Raw genomic sequence first — 23,156 nt, 5'->3', positions numbered from 1 at the left:
CAATAAGAAGATGGCAGTAACTAGAGGAGAAATTTTATCTTAGAAAGTTCATTCATATGAATAGTCAAATTATATAGATGACCTTAAGTCAGGGAGAAGTATTCAGTCTGGATACATTTATAAGAAAGCTGTCCAAAGCTTTTGAATGAGAGCATGGCCTGAGGAATATAGGTAAATTTGAGGTAAATTAGTGTGGAGTCAGAATTCTGTATGGATTGAAGGGAGGAAAAAGTAAACCTGGAGATATCAAGGAGAATATCATAGTAAAGAACTCTATGAGATAGGTGTATAAAATGCTGGAGTAGCTCTGTATCACTGTGAGAGAATCATTGAACTTCTTTGAGCTTAGTTTCCTATCTCTGTGAAATAGGGATAGCAGTAGTATCTGCTACTGTAGTATTGACCTTAGCATTGGTATGAGATTTAAATTAGAGAATGTTTAACTACTTTTCAAACCTGAAAACAAAGCTCTAAATGTGAGTTATTTTTCCTGGGCTTTAATTAAGGTTGTGGCAATAGAATAGAAGAGGAAGAGATCCATACTAGAGGCATTCTGAATTGGATTTAATGTTGGTAGGACTTGGCGTCAATGAGTTACAATAAAACAGTGGTGTCACTTGGTTACAATATGGCATATTAAAGAGAATTTAAACTTTTATTGTTTTTAAGCAGTAGGCTATAAATTGCTTGTTTTACCTATATGGTTAACATAAAATATTGTTGCTATATAAACATTGGTTTTTAAAAGACATTTTGCTTCATTCATATCTTTTTAATGTCCCTTACATTATAATCAAAATTATTCTTACACGTACTGTTGTCACTTCTTTTTAAGCTACAAGAAAAAACATCAAGTAGTGTGACTGTTGCTTAAATATTCATTTGAACAACCAAAAAAACATTTTGGCTTTATGAGGTGTTTTCATTGGACATGATGAGGTATCTTTTGCAGATTTAATTTTTTGCCTTTTATTCCATATTCTATTTTTAAAATGTTTCCCTTTTATTTTTGTTCTTTCATTGTTATATTCCATTTCTCCTCATAAAATTTGTTTTCGTACTCCCTACCCCTGTTTCTTTTCTTTTCTGCTATACCTTCCTGATACACTTTCTATACACTAAAGTAACTCATCTGAATATTTTTTGAGGAGTTGGGAGTGTGAAATGTGGAAGAGAAATGGAAAGGAATATGAGTTACAGAGCCACAGGTCTTCTTGAAAGACCACATGAAGATTCCTCATTTTAAGTTATTCTTTTGTTTAGTTCTTAACCTTCAGTTGGAAAAAAAAACCCTTCAGATGAATGATAGAAATCTTGAGTTTAACTTCTGTTGTCTAGCATTAAGTTAAAAGACTGAGAGTTTGATTTGCTGCCCTAAGGCTTGACTTGGATGTTTATTAAACCAATTCCTTTGTCATCACATAAATAGCACATATCAGTGTTAACTGGCAGTTTCTTTTCTTTTGCTGGTATCAGAGAATACTTCTTTCACAGCAATGACTTACACTTAATTTCCTCTGGTATGCTGTAAGCAAGTGAATCTCAAATTATGATGCAAAGGATAAATCAGATTTGATTTTTTTTTAAAAGAATGCTTGATACAAAATCACTGAGTAGTATAAGTTGACAGTTTAAAATCTACAATAGGAGGAATCTTAGTGAATTATAAAATCATTAAGCATAAATGTTAATGAATATGTAAAATATGTTACATGTGGAACAAACCAAATTTAATATGTTTCCATCTTTAAGACTCTGGGTTGCCAAGAATGTGTCACCAATACATCATTTTCCTTTCACTATTTGTTATTTAAAAGACATGTAAAGAGAATAGTGGTTAAAAAAGAAATATCAATTTTGTTGGATTATAGCCAACGTAATAGCTTGAATTTACTTAAAGCCATCTTTCTCAGCTGAAATTCAGCAAATATTAAATGCCTAATATGCAAGTCACTGTGCTAGATGCCAGAGATACAAAGATAAAAAATTACACAATCCCTTCTTTCATAATTTGAATCTTCCTGAGGGTCAAAAGAGATTAAGATTTGACATGTACACAGTAAATAAGATATAAGGTAGGATATGATGAAGTCAAAGAAGAAATCCTGACAGAACATGCTAGGAAAATTTGACAGACTATTATCCACCTGAAATCTTTTTGAAAGACAAGTGTGTAATCCCAAACTTGTAGCTTTTGAAATATGTGTTTCATGAGATTTTTTTTAAAGTTGAACTTTAAGATTTATTCTTGAAAACTCTTCATCCAATAAAATTTGAGGAAGCTCACTATTAAAGTAAAAAAACATCTTTTGTTACCTTTTTCAGCAAACTAAAAAGTTGCATCTTGCTCCTTTTGCAACTAACAGTTAAGTTGTATTATCTTCCCAAACTTTTCAATGAAGAAAATTTATGATATAAAAACTTAAAGTTAATAGCTGCTTAAACTTATCTGTGTTACTTTGTAATTAGCTCACAATGATTAATTTGAATTTTATTTGGGCACAGCCAAGGTCATAGATGTCTGCTCTAACCTTCAAGTTTATCAAAAGCTAAACTTTCTTCTTTTACAGGAAAAAAGACATTACCTTAGAAGTATTTTATAATAAATGAAAAGGAATATGAGTTATAGAGCCGCAGGTCTTCTTGAAAGACCACATACACATTTCTCATTTTAAGTTATTCTTTTGTTTAGTTCTTAACCTCAGAGTATCAGGAAAACATAATTTTAATTTTGGTATATATTTAACAAACAGAACTGAGTAAATATATGCTTTTATATTGTATCATGTAAAAGATAACTTCCACATTATACACTTGTAATTTCAGTAGTCAACCCTGATTTTAAAGGATGACATATTTTTTAAATGAATTTTAGGTTCAGCGAGGTGGCACAGTGGATAGAATGCCAGCCATCTTTGTTCCTCTGGAGTGAGGAAGACTCTACTCTCAGACATTTACTAGCTGTATGACCCTAAGAATGTTACTTAACTTCCATCTGCCTCTGTTTTCTCATCTGTAAAATGAGGGTTAATAATAGCACTTGCCTCCCAGGGTTGTTGTGAGGATCAGATGAGATAAGTGTAAAGTGCTTAGCAGAAAGCTTGACAGATAGTAAACACTATATGCATGTTAGTTACTATCATCATCATTTTTATTATTAATGAAAAATACCTTCAAGTGGCAACCTTGAACTAGGGGTATTAAAGTTAAGTGAAGTTAAGGTTAAATTAAGGTTAGTCATTTATGTACATTACAGTCTAAATTAATGCAGTTATATATTTATGATTGATTTGTATGCTTTAGGAATTATTTTTTAGAGACGATAGTTAATGGAAAAGTCAGTAGTTAGTTTTCTATATTGGTTGTATCCTTATTATTAAATTAAAATTTTTATAGTGAACAAAAATCTTTTTTCTCTCCCTTCTACCACCTCCTTGTTTCCTCCTCTTCTCCCACTTTGAGAAAGAAAAAATCCTTTGTGACAAAAATACATGGTCAAGGAAAACAAATTCTTGCCTTGACTTTATCCAAAAATTATGTCTCTATGTATCCTGAGTCCATTACCGTTCCGTCAGGGGCATGTTTGATTATGGTTACTATGAAGTTTTGGTTGGTCATTATGTTGATCAGATCTCTGTAGTCTTTCAGAGTTGTTGATCTTTCCAGTGTTGTTGTCATATAAATTGTTCTCCTGGTTCTGCCCACTTCTGTCTTCATCTTTTTGTTTTGTTTTGTTTTATTTGGCTAGGCAGTGGGGTTAAGTGACTTACCCAGAGTCACACAGCTAGTAAGTGTCAAGTGTCTGAGGCTGGATTTGACCTCAGGTCCTCCTGACTCCAGGGCCAGTGCTCTCTTCATCAGTTTTTAAAAATCTTAACAAGTTTATCAGAAAGTGCCCCCTTCCTAATTTCTTATAGCATAGTAATATTCCGTTATATTCACATAACATAATTCATTCAGCCATTCCCCAATTGGACACCCACTTTGTTTCCAGTTCTTTGCTGCCACAAAAAGAGCTGCTTTGAATATTAATGTTCATATGGGTATTTTTTCCTCCTTCTTTGATATGACCCTAGTAGTGATATTACTAGTCAAAGGGTATACACAATTTAATAACTTTTTGAGCGTAGTTCCAAATTACTTTCCAGAATTGCTAGACCAATCAATTCACAATGCTTTATCACTCAACAGTGCATTTAATGTGCCTGTTTTCCCTCCTGTATCTTTAGTTTTTAAATTTTAATTTATATTGCCTTCATAAGCACTAGAGTCATAATGATTGTTTTACAAAATTCTGCATAGAAAACTTTACAGGGGAAATAAGCTTTTCTTTTCTTTTGAAAGTAAGCTTTTAGTTAAACTGTTGCTTACCTGTTGCTCATCTCATGAAGATTTGCTTTTGTTTTACTTCAGGAAATTGGAAGGACAAGAATATAATAAATTAGCTAATGGAACTTATTAAAGTAGGAAACTAATATGGCATCAGTAATTATCCATTTCCAAATTACTTTCATAATTTACATTGACTATATATTCTTGACTTTTACATATGAAATTGAAGTATATTTGAGTATTAATAGCTTTTTAAAAATCATTAATGGCTATTAAATATCATTTATAGGAATTATTAACATGGAGTCTGAACTTTTAAAAATATAGCTATATTTCAATATATTTCAATAATTGAATATAATTTCGATACAATATATGTTCAACATAATGCAATATAATATAATAATTCAATATAATCCTGTGCATTTTATTTCACATACCAGACTATAAGAGACCTGTGGCACAAAAAAAGACTAGGAACCCTGTTCTATTATATATGACATAGTCTAGGCAAAGTAAACAATAGAAAGAAATAAAGTTTTTCTTTGTATATGTGGCGCATAGCACCCCCAGAAAAATTGCTCCAGTTTTAAGGTACTCTATAGATCTTCATCTTTAACATATGAGTTCCCACTAATGTGTTGACTTGTACTGGTCATCTGGAGGACAGAAGTAAGTTAAAGTAAAGGTTTTTTAATTAAGTATTATAGTAACAAAGGTAGAAATAGAACATTATTCCCATAAACCTAGAGGACACTCCACCACAAATAAACCATTGAAGGGAAGAGTGACCATGTCTAGGGAACACAGGTGGGCAGGCATAGACATATGCATCATATGTAGCTAGAAAGCATGTTTCTAGAGGCAGTTGTCACCTTTGGTAGTACAGAGCCAGTGATATCTTCTGATGATGTTATATTGCTGTTCCTACTAGACCTAATCTACTCCCCTCTGGCTTCATATGACATGTCGTTTCTGCCTGAAATGTAGTATTCTGGCTAGTACTCTGTTGTCTTAGGGAAATTGTTCTTTTGATCACATGTTCATTGTTCTGTTAGGCACATGATTGAGGCATTTTTCTACTACAAGCTTCTGGGCTTTTTTTGGGAGCCTCGTTTATCTGGAATGTCCAAAGAGGCAAGAAAAAGCAAAAACTGAGAACAAAATCTTAGGAAAGGCTTGTATTTAAGCATCAGAAAGAGATGGAGTCATCACAGGCATGGAGAGAAAACAATAAGAACATAGTGTCATTCAAGCCAGTGGAGAAGAGACTGACAAATATGAGAGGATGAGGAATTGATTTAAGGACTAGACAGAGGTCTAGGAGGATGATAATTAGTCATTAGTTCAGGCAATTAGAAAGGTACAGGAAACCCTCAAGAGAAAGTTTTTGGTGATTTAGTAGGACCAGGAGCCATATTTTGAGAGATTAAAAAATAAGTGAATGTTGATGTAAAAGTAGGAGCATCACATATAAACTGTTCTTGGTCAGTTTACTAAGTTCTAGGTAAAATAATTCATAAAGTATATGGTAATAACAGCAAAATTTTCTTGATGCTTGAAATTGTGGTGATTTTTACACTTAAGTCACTTGATAATTTTTTAAAAATTATTTTGTTAAAGTATATTATTTTATCATGTAATTTTCCATTATTTTGTTTTAGTTTAATTTAATGAACATTTGAGTACTTGACATTTACATGGCATATTCATCTAAACTAAATGAACAGAAAATGAGAATGAAAAAGCAGCCATTTATCACTTGATAAAGAAGCTCTTATCTATCATGATTCATATTACAATAAATTTAGTAGATTTATATTTGCTTTATCATCTTTGTAGCTTCTTTTTTTTATTGCACAGTATTATTGACTCTCAAGATTTATAGTCAGTTTAGGACAGTGTCTTTAGGTTCCAGTTAACTTCTCTGAAAAAAAGTAGAATGTATGAAGGAGTTTATACCTCTATTCTCTCTAAAAACACTATGGAAAGGTTATTTTTCTTCATGGAAGAAGGACTTTAGTCTATCATTAATTATATGTGACTATTAAAATTCATCTGTTCTATATCCAGCTTTTAAAACGTGAATGCATTTTTGAGAGCTATTAGTGGGATAGAATACTTTAGACCTTGTAAGTTGTTATTATGGTTTACAGAATCAGTTGATTATCACTGCTTCTGAGGCCTTAAAATATATTTTCAATGTAGTGTCTTGTAGAAAAATTTTGAATTCCATTTTTAGAAAATGTAAATTCATGACTTAAGGCTTTGTAACTAAATAGTTAACGTTTCTGGAGAACCTAAGATTTTGGCCTAGAAACTTATTTAATTTGGTCTCTCATGTAATTTTTTTCTATGAATAGTCTAATTTTGTTTCTTAAAAATATTAAACTGCTTTTTTGAAATCATTACCAGGATCAGCCAAGATCTGGCTCTCATTGCTCGAGAAATCAATGATGTAGCGGGAGAGATCGACTCCGTAACTTCATCGGGCACTGCCCCTAGTACCACAGTAAGCACTGCCGCCACCACCCCTGGTTCTGCCATAGACACTAGAGAAGAGGTAGGAGATCTTCATGGAGAGATGCATAAGGTTCTTCCTTTTCTTGATTTCTTTTGCTTTTAGCTTTTTGCAGAGTTTGTTTCAGCTATGCTTTCCCTCTTCGTGTGCATGAACCTCTGCATTTTCCTCCTTTGCGTTAATATATTCCTTTTACATTTCTTAACAAAACTAGTGAAGGCTGATGTCGGATCCATGATGACTCTAAAACCTTAGAAGGTATTATATCTTAGAACATGCATCTTGTTCATCAACCATTAGTTACTCGTCCATGATTCATGTAAAAGTGAACATAAAAAAGCATCTGAAAATGGGTGCATCTGAAAATATTTGAAGTTGAGGTTTTTTAAAAGCATAAAGTTGACCTCTACACATAGCCTTAAATAAGAAAGTATGTTATGAAGAGATAATCAAGAAATCCCTCATTATTAATACTAAAAGAAAGAAACAAAAATAAATATGAGTTTTCTAAGTTCGCAGGTTCTAACTTAATTTAGATTTGCTCGAACCATATTTTATGTTGTTCTACTTACTCAGCTTTATGAAATGCTTTGTTAAATTACAGTTTAAAATGGCTAATAATTTTGACAGATTTAAATCCAGTAAATAAAATATTGCTATTTTTTCTAATTGCCTTTTTTATGCTACTTTTTGTAGTCTTGTTTTTAGTGTTGACCTTTTTGTTGTTGTCTCGTCCCTAACTATATGGCAAATAATGTTTGTTTCATTTTTTTGTATTGTTTTGTTACCATATTAGTCACCTATAAATGTATTGAGAATGAAATTATCATTTTTGTAGAAAATAAAGGTGGCAAGACATATGCAGTTTTTATGGTGCATTGTAAATGAGCAAATATTATTTTCTTATGCGCATAACTGAATTTCACCTAATGACATAAATATGCATTTTCATAGTCCCCGTAAAACTAATCTCATTCCGTTTAATAAGGCCTTTTTTCCATTTTGTTTTCTGTCAGAATCTGAATTGCTGTGTAGTTTGTGTACATAATTTATACTGTAGATGGCAGTATCTCATTTTAGCTAGGTGTATCTTTTCTGTAAAATTGTAGGTCTTACTAGTAAAGACTAAAGTACCTGTTTTGTAGATTATTCTTTAATTTTCCTTTTATCAATTGGAACTTGCAATTTAATGTATCTTATGAAGAGAATTGGCAGCACCATTTGGGGGAGAAAAAAGAAATAAACTTATTTTACCCTGATAAAGCAATGTGAGTAAAATTAACTCATTGTCTATGTATATAAATCAACCTTTATTTTATCTACCATCTGTTTTCCGCATGGGGGCAATCACATCATGGGAGGATAACATTTTATATATATGTATCTATATAAATATAAATATTTCTATATAGAGAGATGTATATATATATATATACACACACACACACATATATACATGTATTTTGGATATTTCAAAATCAGAATCCATATATTCTTGTAAAGAATTGTATAATTCTGTCATGTAAAAATAAATGCGTGTTAAAGCACATATAAAATAGAATAATAGGATTATTGGCGATCTCATATTTCTATTATTAAGAAAAAATCAGTCTAATAAAAATCATAGTATTACTATCAGTTAATTTACTAAAAATTATAGTTTCCTCACAGCTATCCTTTTCTCTGTCCTTTTAGTTGGTTGATCGTGTGTTTGATGAAAGCCTCAACTTCCGAAAAATCCCTCCACTAGTTCATTCTAAACCACCAGAAGGAAACAATAGACCTAGTGATTCCAGGCCTCAATTAACAGAGAATCCAGAACACTTAACAATTACAAGGCGGAGAACATGGAGCAGAGATGAGGTGAGTATGTCAGTCTAGAGAAACATTTGATTAAAAAAGAAGAATAACCTAAAGGGAATTTATAATGAAACTCCAAGCTGAGATCTAATCAGTGTAGTCATTTCCTTTGGTGCTGTAGATCACAGCCTGTCCATACCTGCCCATGTGTGGTTCTTGTCTCAGGCCTTCCGTATATCTGCCACTGAGGGTGACCCAATGTTTTGGACCTTCCTCTCATTCTTTCAGTATTGAATGGATACTATTTTAAGGGTATATCAATTGATTGCCCCTTGTTCTCACCATATGATGGGCTGACATTTTTTTCAGTCTGTATTTCTTTGACAAACAACTCTTCTACATGATTCCACGTTTGAAATGTTTTGTAGTTTGCTCAGGCCAACCATGTGCTTCTCCATTATCTTTCAGTTGATCAACTCTTTAGAATATGTAGTATTCCATGCTCATAGCCATATAGCAACACTGGAAAAATATTGCTGGTACAAAGATGATCATTTATTTCACAGAGAAATTTGGTGGCATTAAAAGCACCGCACATTTTCTCAATGGCAATCCAGCCTATTTTCCTCTTCCAGTTTAATTCAAACATGGCTCTTTGTCCGTTTAGCTGTCTCTCTTTCACATGTGTGTGACACACATATACATATATACACGTGCATACATACATATATATTCACACACATATTGTACTGACAGACAATTTGCTCTTTGGGCTTTCCATCCAGTTAAATATCTGAGCAATAAGAATTCTTCATCAACTTACGTTTTCCCTTGTATAGATCAGCAGAATTTTTTGAGTAATTATGGATGTCATTTAGGAGGTTTTGCAGGCAGGTTGTTGCAATCAGCAGTGTCATCCGCAAACAGGAACATCTGCAGAATCCACACAACAATAAAAAATCTCTTTGGCAAGCATGTGTGTCTTTTTATCTCTTATTTGATATAAGTAATCAGAATCACTGATTAAAGTCCCATTTGTTGTCCTATCTTTTAAGGGACCGTATGTGATTTATGTATGTGTGTGTGTGTGTGTGTGTGTGTGTGTGTGTGTGTAAACGTCATCTTGCTAAAGAAGAGCTGTTAAGATGATATTTTACTTTGCCAAATCAATGCTTTTTAAAATAAAAATAATAACAGTTAACATACAATAAATAGTAAATGTAGTAGGTCTTATATTCTCTCTACTTTTCAGTCAGCTTTATAACTATAACTATGTGGTTTGCCACACAATATCATAGAATCATAGATTTGAAACTAGAAAGGACCTTAGAAATCATCTAGTCCATCCCTCTTATTTTGCAGATGAAGAAATTAAGGCCCAGAAAGGTTGAGGGCTTTTCTCAAGGTTACATAGAAAGTAGCAGAAATAAGATTTGAGCCAAGGTCCTTTGACTCCAAATCCAGTGTACTCTGTACCATACCATTATTCTTTATTTCTCATATTTTCATCAAGGATACCCTGGATGTATGTTCAGATATTCTCAAAAAAACATTTTGGAGAAATGAGATGGTAGGCTTGTGAGTCAATAGTTGATAGTCTGTGTCACCCATTTGGGGTAATAAGGTCTGAGACCATTGTTCATAACAAAATACCACTTTATAGGCTCTTTTACAATACATAATTCAGTATCCCTTGGAATATCTGACAGTAGAAAGAACCTTATTCAATGACCCTCACATAATAAATATCAGGTAGCACAGATAATAGGGACACATATTCTCTCCAAACATATTTGTGACTTTGATGAGAGCAGAGTCTGGGTCAGGTGATTTACTTTGAATGGTGATTTCTTCCATAGCTCTCATTTCTTTTCCAGTACTTCAATTTCATTTATAAAAATGTTTTTTTAACTCTTGCTTCAGTGTTATGGAAATTCTAGTTGAATTTTTGGCCAGACTGTTTTACTCTGAGGCTTTGTTTGTGAATATTTAGGGATTGTTCTCTTTCTCTGGGTTTGTGTCTTGAGCTTCCCTGCCATGATAACAGATCTTTATGGTAAGATTCATTTTTGGTTGCTCATTTTTCCAGACTACTTCTTCACTTTAGTCTTGATGTTTGGGCTGGGCCATTTCACCTTTTTGGAGGGAAGTTCTGGACTGATCCTGATGCTACTTTCTTGGGGTATTGAGTATTGTGTTTTTTCAGGATCTCAGGGATAGGCTGGGTACTTGCAAGGTCCCGTACTCCCAAAATGCTCTAATCAAGGGCCACATCTGATTGCTGCCTCTCAGCAAGTTCCTGCCCTGAGTTTGGGTTTGAGCAGTAGTAGACTACTGCTGGGCTCAGTCCCATTCAGCCAGCTGGAAAACTGTTGGCTCAGAGTGGCAGACTCATAGGCTTCCATTTGGTCCCCTTTGCTACTCTTTTGTGGGCTCCATTAGGTGCCAGAACTGTGAACCTGCTTTGCTCCTGGGATCTGAGCCACACACCTGCTGCTAGCATCAGAACTTCTTCCTTTCTAGGTATACCAGTATAGTGCCCATGTCCTCTCTACCAGGAAACTACCCCTGTACACAAGTTGCCTTCTCGGACCACCCTGTATCAGTGGCCAGAGGTAATGGGTAATGGGACAACAAAGCTGCCAGTTTTCACCTGTCCTTGACGTGGGTCTGGTAGTGTGCAGCACAGATCTGGAGACTACCCTTGCCCTTGTGTACAGCCCCTCCTTCTGCTCTACAGTGCTTTTCATGTGGTGTGCTCCTGGCCCAACCCTGTCCGCAGTGTTCACAGACCTCCCTGCACCCCATGTACCAGCTTGAGCTAGACAAATACTTTTAACTTTTTCTGGATTTCCCCATCAGGATTTGGTCTGGTACATTTTATAGATCTGCTTGGCTTAGTTTTGTGGAGGGGAGCTCAGCTGTACTGCTTCTTACCACTAACCCATCTTGGTTCCATATCTCTAGCAGCTTGTTTCAATAAGTTAAGCTGGAATCATTTTCATTCACATCATTTTTTCCCCTAAGTTTTTATTTTATTCTTTTGGTTTTGTTAATTCTCATCTTTTTTTGAATGAATTGGTGGTCTGACTGTACACAGACAGCTGATTCAAGAATGACTTCAATAACAAGTCATTTTCCCCCTGACAAAATACAGTCAATTTAATTTTTGTTATGTTATTTTGCATTCTGTATAATACCTCCTGACTTATTTTTCACAGAAAGAAAATCATGAATTTTTAGGCATGAGACTTCCATGTAAACCAGACATTTGGCCTTTCTCCTTCCTTATTACTGAACTGCTTTCCAAGATGTTTTTAGATCTCTGCCCCTATTAACCTTTGTATTGAAAACATGTTGGGTAAAAATATAAGTGATTTAATATGGAAGATCATACTGAGTTTTTCATAGAATTTCTCTGCCTCATTATTCTCTTCAACAGATGTTGGCACAGGATCTGTAATTGTTTTTTATGGTATTCCTTTTGTAAATGCTTTTTTTTAGCCCACAGTACAAGATGCAGGTGTCCCATGAAATGATGTTTGTTGTTGACTTTGGAAAGGCAACCAAGCATTTATTAAGCATTGCTGCTATGCTGTGTGCTGTGGATACAAACACAAACAAAAAAAGATAGTTTTTGTCCTCAGGGAGCTTATAGTCTTAGTAGGAGAGTAGACAGAACATAAAAGGGAAATGAAAAGTGAGGGAGGAGGTAGAGGAAGGAAGAGATTGGATTGTGGGAGGAGGTGAGATGATATCAAAGTGCAGAAAATGAGATCCAGACCAAGAAGGGAATGAAGTTTAGCCACCGTGAGCTTCTTCCCAAAATGGAGGCCTGGATAGGAATTCATCAATAGGAGAAGAGGACTGGTATAGAGGAAGGATGTTCCAGGGTGAGGAGGACTCAGAATAGAATGGTTGTCCTATTCTAGGGAGATCCCAGGCATTGAGGGAAGAGTTCAGGGTAATAACTGTAGCTGTGGCACGGGGCAAAATCTGGAAGCTTAAGAAGCAGAGCCAGGAGGTTGGCTGGCCTGGGCCCCACCCCAAAATGGAGACCTTGAGAACTCAACAATGGGATAAAATGGACTCTGCCAACCCCATTAATAACTTCTACAGGGAGAAACTCTAAGCCATTTTTTCATTTACTTTTAAATTCCTTTTGTCTTCTGGCTTCCTATATAGCATTGACATAGTTCACTTTCTCCATTAATAAATCTATCTGCTCCTTAATCATAGGACAGGGATCTCACACTTAAGACTGCAAACAGTTTCATTAATGCTTATAGACAGTCTGAAAACTATGGTTTTTAGCATCTCCTACTTTTTTTTTTCTCTCTGCCACCATTAATACAGAAGCAAAAAGAGATTGAGGATTGTTTTATTTTCTTCTTGACTTCCTAGGGTGCTACTGCCAAAGAACATATCACTTAGATAATGAGCCTTTACAATTGCCTAAATTAGCCCTGGAAAACAGGTCATACTTGTAACTTTTCTAGTAGAGTGTGCAAGAATTGAACTCCTTTGGCAAAACCTTTAAGAACTCGTACCAGGGTTGTTCCCATGCCAGAATCAAGTGTCAGACTTTATGGAGAGGCTATAATTGCACCTCCTAGGTATTAGGATGAGATTAAGGAACAAGGAAACTAAACAAGTTATAGGTAAACTTTCTCTAGAATGAGTGATACTTTCAACAAAAGGAGAAAATACTGCTTATTTTTCTGACCATTTAATTTTATAAAGCATATATAACTATACACACGCACACACACATATTGTTTAATCGTAATCAAATGGTTAAGCCTATTGATTGAATGTTTTGTAATCCCCAAATGAAGAACATATACCAGAAGTGTATTCCTATGTATTCCTCACTATGACTTATTCATTGAGCTGTGCCCTCCTTCCTATTCCTTCTTATCTCTTCCAGGATCTTGCTGTAACAGCCATCTTTGGTTCTCCTAGATCTTCAGCCTCCTCCATTCAACTGGTTCTCACATGATCTTTTATAAACATGCTTAGGTTTCCCAAATCGTAAAAGAATCTTCTTTAGCCATAAAATCCCACCTAGCTGTAATTCATTCTCTAGCTTCTGCTTCATGGCTAAACTGTTTAAAACAATTTTCCAGTGCCTCTACTCCCTCACTGTCTAAACTTTCCTTAACCCTATGTAATATAGCTTTCATCCTCACCACTCCTCTGAAATTCTTTTCAAGTTTTACCAAAACTTCCTAATGACTAAGTTCAGTTGCATTTTTTTCTGCTCTAACCCATGTTAGTCCCTTTGTAGCATTTGGATAATCTCTTTCCGTTGTCTTCAGAAACCCCACTCTCTCCTTATTTTCCAAGCTTTCAGAGTATATTTCTGGGCCTTCTTCAGGCAGTTGTTGCCTTCCCCTACTCTTCTTTGGCAATTCTGTTTTCCCTTCTAACTTCAGTTCTTAACTATATACACATGATTCAGGTAATTCTGTATTTCTAGTCTTGACATATACCCTGAGGTCTAGAATAACACTTGGAAGCAGAGTAATAAGAGGGATAAGAACACCATCTCCAGAGTCAGAGAATCTGGGTTCAGATTTCACCTAGCACTTATTGACATTGGGCAAGTCACTTAACTTCAATAATTCTTGCTTTTCTCATCTATAAGATAGGTATCATCCAGCTGCAGAGCTTTGATCCTATGATCTTCAGCCTCTTAAAAGACATTTCTGCTTGAAAATCCTGCCAACACCTCAGACTCAGTATCTCTAAAATTGACCTATATTATTTTTCATTCTAAACCTAGCCTATTTCTTCCTTTAGGTTTCCCTTTTTCTATTAGTGCTGCCCCCATTTACCCAGACTGTCATCCTTAAAACCTTAAGATGATCTTGTCTCTCCTTTTTCCTTTGCTATTCATGCAGTCAATAATGATTATACCTTATATTTATCTGATTTTCAAAGTATTTTACCCACAATAGCTCTATTGGGTACACAGTACAATTTCTGCCCATTTTGCAGAAAAGAAACTGAAACTCAAGAGGTGAAGTGACTTACCTATGATTACATCACTGCTAAATAATAGTTCTTGTTAGTTTCTACCTTTTTAGTATCTCTCAAATCTGTCTCTTTCTTTCTCTTTCCATTGCCACCACCACAATATAGCAGTCTCATTACCATCTTCCGAGGAGATACAGCCTCCAAACACATCATTTAACTTTCTCGAATCAATCCTTCACATTGTTATGAGAGTTATCTTTATGAATGGATCTAGTCCTGTCATTTCTATAACTCCTCTACATGTACCCTTGACCTCATTCTATCCTATCTTCTCTAGCAGATTGATCCCTCTGTCATCCTCATTCTTTCTCTTGTACTTCATTATATCCATAAAGTAACTGTAGTATCATTTTCTATTATATGAGCATAGCTCAACCATGAACAATTAATATCTCTCCCATGATTTGTGAATTCTTTATATTTATCTCTTCTTAAAGCAAAGTAATAGTCCATTATACTCATGACATAATTTATTCAGCTATTCCTTTGTCAGTATGCACCAATTTTGTTTTGTATATAGTGTTTTGGTACACAAAGAGTTCTTCTATTAAAAAAATTAGTTTGCTATAGATGAGACCATTTTTTCTGAAATTATCTTGCTTACAAACACGTGCCCAGTAGGAGGATCAATGGTATGAAGTGTTTCTTACATGAATATCCATTGTTTTTCAAAATATTTGAATCTATTCACACTTCCACCAGTGGTGCATTAATTTCTCTATTTTCTCATATTCTCTCTCACATGTTCAATGACTATATTGCTTTTTAATCTTTCCCACTTTTCTAGGTATGGCATGAAACCTTCCAGTTTCCATTTTAATTTTTCTTAGTCATGAACTGTAGCATTTTTATGTAGTTGTTCATCTTTTGCATGTTTGCTTTCGAGAACTGTTTGCTCATCTTGTTTGACCACTTATTGCCCATCATCATCAGTGCATTCTTCTTAGTAGTTCTAATCAAGGAAGTATATATTCTTTGGCTTCTCAAATCCTCAGCTTCTATATTTAGTCACTTCTAGGTCTTATGTATCTAACTCTGTTTCCATCATCTACATTTCTAAACTTTAACTATTATCCAAAAAAATTTTGAAGAATATTATTTTATTGATATAGTTAAAATCTCTTATAACTAACTCTCCTTCATTTTCTTCATTATTTGCTTGAGATTCTAGACAAGTTGTTGTTCCAAATTATTTTTGACATATGACTTATAAAACCAAATGTTAACATTATTAATGCTTCATTTTATTTTTATTTATTTTGTTAAATGTTTCCCATTTACATTTTAATCAAGTTCAGGCTGCCCTTGGGAGTATTGAGGGCTGTAACACTCTGTTACAGAGGATAGTGAGGTAGCCTTGACACCTTTGGTACAGAGAACAGAGGTAGACTTGGAATTAGAAAATTCTGGGTTCATATGATGCATAACAACTTTAATAAAATATTAGTAAAGGAGCAACAGCATTACATTCAGAAGACTACTGAACACAAGGTTGAATTCATATTGGGAATGCAAAAATAGTTCAACATCAGGAAAACTATAAATAATACCACATTAATAACAAAATAGCAATGTGATTATATCAACAGATGCAGAAAGAGCTTTTCTATGAAATGTAGCACTCATTTTTGTTAAAAAACACTAAAATGCTTATGAGAGAAGGACCTTTCCTAACTAGGATCAAACAAAAGATCTACTAATATTTGTATCTGAAAAACACTAAATGCTTTCTTAATGAGATCCAAGATAAAGACATGGTGACTTAGAGACCCATAGATAGTCTCCTTTCCCTTCCTATTGAGAAGGCAAGAAAAACAAAGCACATGAAAAATATTTGTAGTCATGCAAAACCAATTCCCATAGTATTCATGTCAAAAAAAAAAAAAGAAGGAAAAGAACATGCTTTGATCTGTACTTTGAGTTCTTTCTCTGGAGGTAGATGGCATGCTTCACCATGAGTCCTTTGCAATTGTGGTTAGTCATTGATTAGTCATTGACAGTATTGATCAGAATTGCTAAGTCTTTTAGAGTTGGTTGTCCTTACAATATTATTGTTATTGCATAAATTCTTCTGTTGGTTCCACTTATTTCCCTTTGCATCGTTTCATAAAAGTCTTCCAAGATGTCTCTGAAATTATCCTCTTCAGCAATTCTTACAGCACGACTGTATTTCATTGCTAATCATACACCACAACTGGTATAGCCATTCCCCAATTGATGGGCATCCCCTTAGTTTCTAGTTCGTTGCTACCACAGAAAAACTCTATGAATATTTCTGTACATATAGGTCCTTTTCCTTTCCATGTGACCTCTTTGGGGTATAGACTAGCAGCAATGTCACTGGATCAAAGGGTATGCACATTTTAATAGCTTTTGGGGTCTATAATTATTTTGAATTTTGAAAGGAATTTCTCTTTATCTCTTCCTGCTGAATACACGTCTGCATTCAAGTCCTCTCCCTAATACGTGTATGGTTTAGTGGCCCCTGTTTTCTATTTGAGTTTGACTACATTGTTCTATGACATGCTATTTCTCCATTTCTACCAAAATCGTCTTTTTATTTACATAGTTAATTTTTTAAAAAGAAAACTTTGCTTCCCCAACTAAGATGAGAGTGAGGTTTTGAGCTTCCTTATTTCTTTTTATTTTTTTGCCTTTTTTTTTTTTGGTGAGGCAATTGGGGTTAAGTGACTTGCCCAGGGTCACACAGCTAGTAAGTGTCAAGTGTCTGAGGCCAGATTTGCACTCAGGTCCTCCTGACTCCAAGGCTGAAGCTCTATCCACTGTGCCACCTAGCTACACCTGAGCTTCCTTACTTTTCCTATTCCTCCATCTTTTTATTTGAATAATCCTCTGTATCACAACAATTATAAGAAATAATGTTATACCTCTTTCCACCCTTCTTAAGTGTTCCAGCTTGATATTCAGGCATGTAGCTGATCTCTTTGTTCAGTCACTGACTCTTAGAAGAGTAATAGAACTCCACAGGAACAAGTCTCTCCTTTCCCTTTCAAAAGATAAGTACCTATTCAACATTTATCTTCCTTTTAAAATTCTTCTGTCTATTAAGTTTTCCTTTGCTTTCCATTTCTCTTCCTAGTTCTGGTTTTCTTAGCTGAGATGAGTGAAAGTTGTGAAATGTCAGCCTGTTATGTTAGGGTTATGCTGAGCTTTTCTTAGCCGCTTAGCACTGTTTTTTCCTTTGACCTAGAGTTCTGGGTCTTGCCACCTTTATGTCTGGGTTTGCTATATCTTGAGATTTCTCTATGGCAGTAACTTGTAAATCAGTCTCTGCACTTTACCATCATTTCCCAGTACTCCTGGCAGCTGGATTATACAGTGAATAGAGCTGGCCTGGAGTCAGGAAGACAGACTTGAGTTCATTTACAGCCTTAGGTACTTACTAGCTCTGTACCCCTCAGTTTCCTCATCTATAAAATGGGGATAATAACAGCATCTAACTCTCATGGTTGTTGTAAGTATCAAATGAGTTAACAATAGAAAGTGCTTAGCACGGTATCTGGCACAGAGTAAGCACTATATAAATGTTAGATGCTATTATTATTTTTCAATGATTTGTTGGTACTTAGTACTCAGTTTTTTTGTTTTATCTTTTGGGAGCTGTCCAGTGATAATGATAAAATACCAAAAAACATATATGGGTATACTCAAAAGCAGTAGGAAGGGAACTAATAGGAAGAGTTTGGAGGATATGAGGAGAAGGGTAGAGAGAAGATTGAGCTGGAGAAATTTGCAAGAGATGAGATCAAGGGCAAATATAGTGGAGTTATCCTTGGCAAGGAGAAGGACCATCTCATTATTAGAGAATGAGGAAAACAAAGAGAGAGCAAGAGGAGATATTAAGGGTTTTGAGGATGGGAAAAAAAGAGAAGATTTGGATTGTTATTTTCATTTTTGGCTACATTTAGCCAATTTTTAAAAAAACTATTTTTGAATTCATGGTAGAGGCAGACACTACTGAACAACAAACTTGTGGGATAAGTTGGAATTTTGGGCAGCCAGGTACTGTAGTGGATAGAGCACTGGGCCTAGTGTCAGGAAGACTGCCTATGCTCAAATCTGGCCTCAGACACTTACTGTGTCACCCTGAGCAAGTTACTTAACCCTCTTTGCCTCAGGTTTCTTCATCTGTAGAATATGCTGAAGAAGTAAATGACCAACCATTCCAGTATCTTTGCCAAGAAAACCACAAATGGCATCATGAACTGAACAAGAGAGAATTGGATTTGGGCCTGAAATTTTTACCCTATCATTCTGTCAGAAGCCCACCTAATTAATTTTTTTTATTTTAAAACATATTTAGTTTGTTTTAATTAGGACCCACCCTTGCCCCATCTCAACTCCCATCCTCCATTGAGAAGACAAGAAAAAGCCCATTACAAACATGTATAGTTAGTCAAAACAAATTTACACATTGCCCATGTTCAAAGTAAATATGTCTCATTCTGCATTCCAAGCCCTTCACCTTTTCTATCAGGAGGTGGGCAGCATGTTTCATCATTAGTCCTCTGGAATCATGTTTGGTCATTACTCTGATCAATTTTAGCAGAATAGTTCCATCACATTTCTATGCCATAATTTGTTCATTCCTCTATTTATTGTCATCCCACTCACATTTACATTCTTTACTCCCTTAGAAAGAGCTATAAGTATTTTTGTATATCCTTAGAATTTGTTTTGCATAGGACTAATCCCTCCCTTCATCTGCCTCCTAACTCATTTTAAAATTAATAGTAGTCATTCAGTTTTTTAACCATCCAGATACCTTTGCTTCATAGTTCCCTAGAATACTAAACTGTTGTCTTCTAATTTTACCCTATACTAGATACAACTGCATGTTGGCACATACCACATAGTGTTGCCCCAACTGATGTTGCTTTGTAAAAACATTAGTTAATAAATTATAATTAAACTCTACCATTAATATCCCCAACCCCATTGTAAAGCTATTCAAGCAGTCACACATTTCTTTATGGTATTTTTTCCTTGTATAATTTCTCCAGTCATGTCCTTATTTCTAATGTAGTGTTTTTCTAGAGCTAGTTGACGTTTAGGAATAACATACTTGGATCTGAGTTCTCCTCTTCAGTATTCCTCATCTCTGACAAAAACTTCTCCCACATTCTATCATTAAACTCTTAAATTCTTCTTCACCTTGTATTATTGACCCTATGTATTTGCTCAAATCATTAAATACATTCTTGCTACTCTATATTCCCTACTGACCTAGAATTTCTTGATAAGCTTCTTCACTTTCTCCTAGTAGATCCCTCTACTGTTTCTTTCTCACTAGTCCTCAGACCTGTAAGTCTAGTGGTTCTTGTATCCTTGGTGCTTTGCATTCTTGAAGAAAGTCCCCAAATCAAGTGGACTTGATCTAGTTCAGATTCACATTCTTTGTTATTACAGCTCTTGCCCTACCAAATCTACTTGGAAAATAATACTGTTCTTTGTTATTGATATCACTATATTAACTATTTAAAACTTTTCTTAGGAGCATACTTCCAAACATTTACTCTCAACTGCTATTAGGATGGGTTTTTGTCATGCCGTGAACACACCATAGCCATCCCTGTTAATAATATGCCATTACTAATTCTCTAAACCTTTGACTTGATCTTCCTCCTTTTTCTCATAGCCTAATTCTCAGGCCCTAACTCAAGTTCCATGAAGCTTTCCTGATTGTTCCAGTCTTCACTGATCTCCCTGTCTTCCAAACTCCAGTGACCTTCGGTGTCTATACCACAGAATTTAGCAGTTATCTATTCTTTAGTATTTTTGTTATTATTCCTTATGTTAGTGTTCTTGTTTCTTTAACTATAGTATACAGCTGGTTCTTGATTAATGCAAAATAATGAATCCGAGGAAGTCTTCACATTATTTGAATTCATATAACATGTCCACTGGACTAGAACCAATTATAATATTTTACTTAATTAAAACTTAGAAAAGTACAAATTCACATACATGCAACCTCTTCGTGGAATTCATTATTTGCACTAATCAGGATCTAGCTGTTAGCTCAAGTCAGGGACTATGTCATATGCTACTTGTTTATCCCTCAGCCTAGAAAAGTATTCGCCACCTACAGTAAAATACCTGATGAATTGTAATACCTTTGCTCTGAGGGAAGGTATATGATATAAAAGATACAAATACCATAGACTGACGTGAAGGGAAAATGGGAGTCTAATCTCAAACGTCAGCATGAAAGGAGCCATAAACTCAGAATAACTGGGAAAGAAGGCTAAGTTAAGTCCTGTTTCTGCATCTACCAGCTTTGTGATGGGCAAGCCATTAAACCTCTTTGAGTCTCAAATTATTTGTCTGTAAAATGAAGACAATGTAAATGGTAACCCAGAACCCTGAGACTTGGAGGCTTCAAGATCACTATATACTTTGTGGCCAAACAAATATAGGTAGATAATATAAATTCAGAAGCAAAGGAGCATTAGTGAAACAGAATACCAAAGCCATAACACAGAATGTATTTATGTACCATCTCATATAGCTGCCACCTCCTTATATGTTTTAAATGTGTTAGTCTCAATTCCCAGTAAACTACTTTGTCTCATCAAGGCAAAGGAAAAAGTATACACCATTTCATTCATGGAACAGTGTGGTATTAGTCTGTATGCACTTGCACACATATGCGCGCTCACACTTAAAAACATCATTTTAAGAAGGATTCTGTAGCCTTCATCAGACTGTCGAAAGGATACATGACCAAAAAAAAAAAAGATTCAGAAGAACATCTACCAAATGTTTTCTACCATGTCTCCTATCTTAAATGCCTAAATTTTCACAGAGGTTGGCATATATTCTAGATAGATAGTACTATTCTGCTGCATTTCTTTTTCTAATCTATCTTTTTAAACAAAACATTCTACATTGCCTCATTTATTCCAGTCATGAGTTAAATTTCATAAAATATCATTGCTATTATTTGGAAATTATATTTACTTCTTTGCATTCACTATATTATAATTATTATAGCAACTAACATTTATGTAGTACTTTTAAAATAATTGTTTTATAATTATTTTAATATGCATAATATATAATTTTATTATTTCATATATAGCTGAGCCCTTACGTAGCATTTCTGACCCTCTTGTGTACTGTGAATTACTGGGCACCTCTATTGCTGTTTTTCCTTTGTCTTTAATGGTGGAATTTATGCCATCTGTAACTTTTTTTTAGCACAAACTTTTATACTGTTAGAAGTAGTGAAAAAAGTAAAGTTAATCTTTTTAGTGGAGATGATGAATAATTATTATTACTAATGCAAAGATAGTCATGACAGTAATCTGATATTAAAAACAAAGTATTCTTTCATGTTTTGTTAAAATCAGTTTTAAATAGAGTATTTTATCATTTTATTTCCTGCATCTAGCCATTGTATTTTGGGTAGAGAGTAAACACATTGGATTGTTTTGCATTACAATATAAATACCTCCTTTTTCCTTTTAATTTTTCAGGTTATGGGGGACAATCTGTTACTGTCATCAGTCTTTCAGTTCTCTCGGAAAATAAGACAATCTATAGACAAGACAGCTGGAAAGATCAGGTAGTATCTTACTTTCCAGATTCATAGTATTTTTCATTACTTAAACTTATTTGCTTGATCCATTTTTTTTAACAAAGGTAAGCTATTTTTAATAAGTATTTGTGTGACTTTTAGAAAGCTTTGTTCATTTTCTAAAAGCATCAACCAATGAACATGTCAATAATAATATTGTTTCCCTTTTTTCCTGGGCTTTTAAATTTTTCTTCCTTTTTTAAAATTTCAAATCCAGTATAGGTCCATTTTTTTCTCAATACAAATTTTTAAAGATTTCTTTGTAACTAGCTTTAACACAAAAATGAAAATAACCATTGATAAAAAGAGGAGACCGGTGAAGTGGTCTCCTTTTACTTACATACAGTTTGAACTATCTGCTTCCAAAAGTATGCTCTTTAATATATCCATAATAGATAGTTTTCAGAAATTAGGCAAAATAATGTGTTAGTCGTTTTGTTGTTTCAAGTTCTAAAACAGGCTAGATTTTAATCATTTTATAAAGCAGAAAACTCTCTTTTAAGAAATTTTTAAATTACCAAAATACCCAATTTCTTTATGATGCAGAAGTATGTGGCTAGAATACTACACTGACTGTAAATCTAGAAACATTCCAAAAAATATTCCTTTATGCTCCCTGTTTCCCTAGTGGCTCTTATCTAGACATGTCAGACTGCCCATTTAGAACCGGTGTGTGTTGGTGACATTACAATAAATATAAAATTATTTGTTTGTATTTTTTCAAAGCTGAAAGAGCCAGAGAAGTATTTGTCAAAATGTATGTAGCCTTATATTAGGGCACTTCCCCTAGAGCTGGGCATATGCTTGGGCCATTTCCACTGACACATATGCTCTAGTCCCTTGCTCTAGGACTTGCAT

General features: G+C 34.4%; 1 protein-coding gene across 1 annotated transcript in view; it reads left to right on the top strand.

Annotated features, from left to right (window-relative positions):
• CEP170 (centrosomal protein 170) overlaps positions 1 to 23,156 on the top strand; it is a 182,595-nt gene that overhangs the window by 152,818 nt on the left and 6,621 nt on the right. Inside the window, 3 exon segments of the mRNA XM_078156262.1 lie at positions 6,748 to 6,895; positions 8,549 to 8,716; positions 22,198 to 22,286. Of these exon segments, the coding sequence (XP_078012388.1) occupies positions 6,748 to 6,895; positions 8,549 to 8,716; positions 22,198 to 22,286 (405 nt within the window).

This window comes from Phascolarctos cinereus, unplaced genomic scaffold (genome assembly GCF_003287225.1).
Source record: "Phascolarctos cinereus isolate Bilbo 61053 unplaced genomic scaffold, phaCin_HiC Scaffold_5;HRSCAF=322, whole genome shotgun sequence".
In the NCBI taxonomy this organism is placed as follows: domain Eukaryota; kingdom Metazoa; phylum Chordata; class Mammalia; order Diprotodontia; family Phascolarctidae; genus Phascolarctos; species Phascolarctos cinereus.
This window is presented reverse-complemented; position numbering and strand designations above follow the sequence as displayed.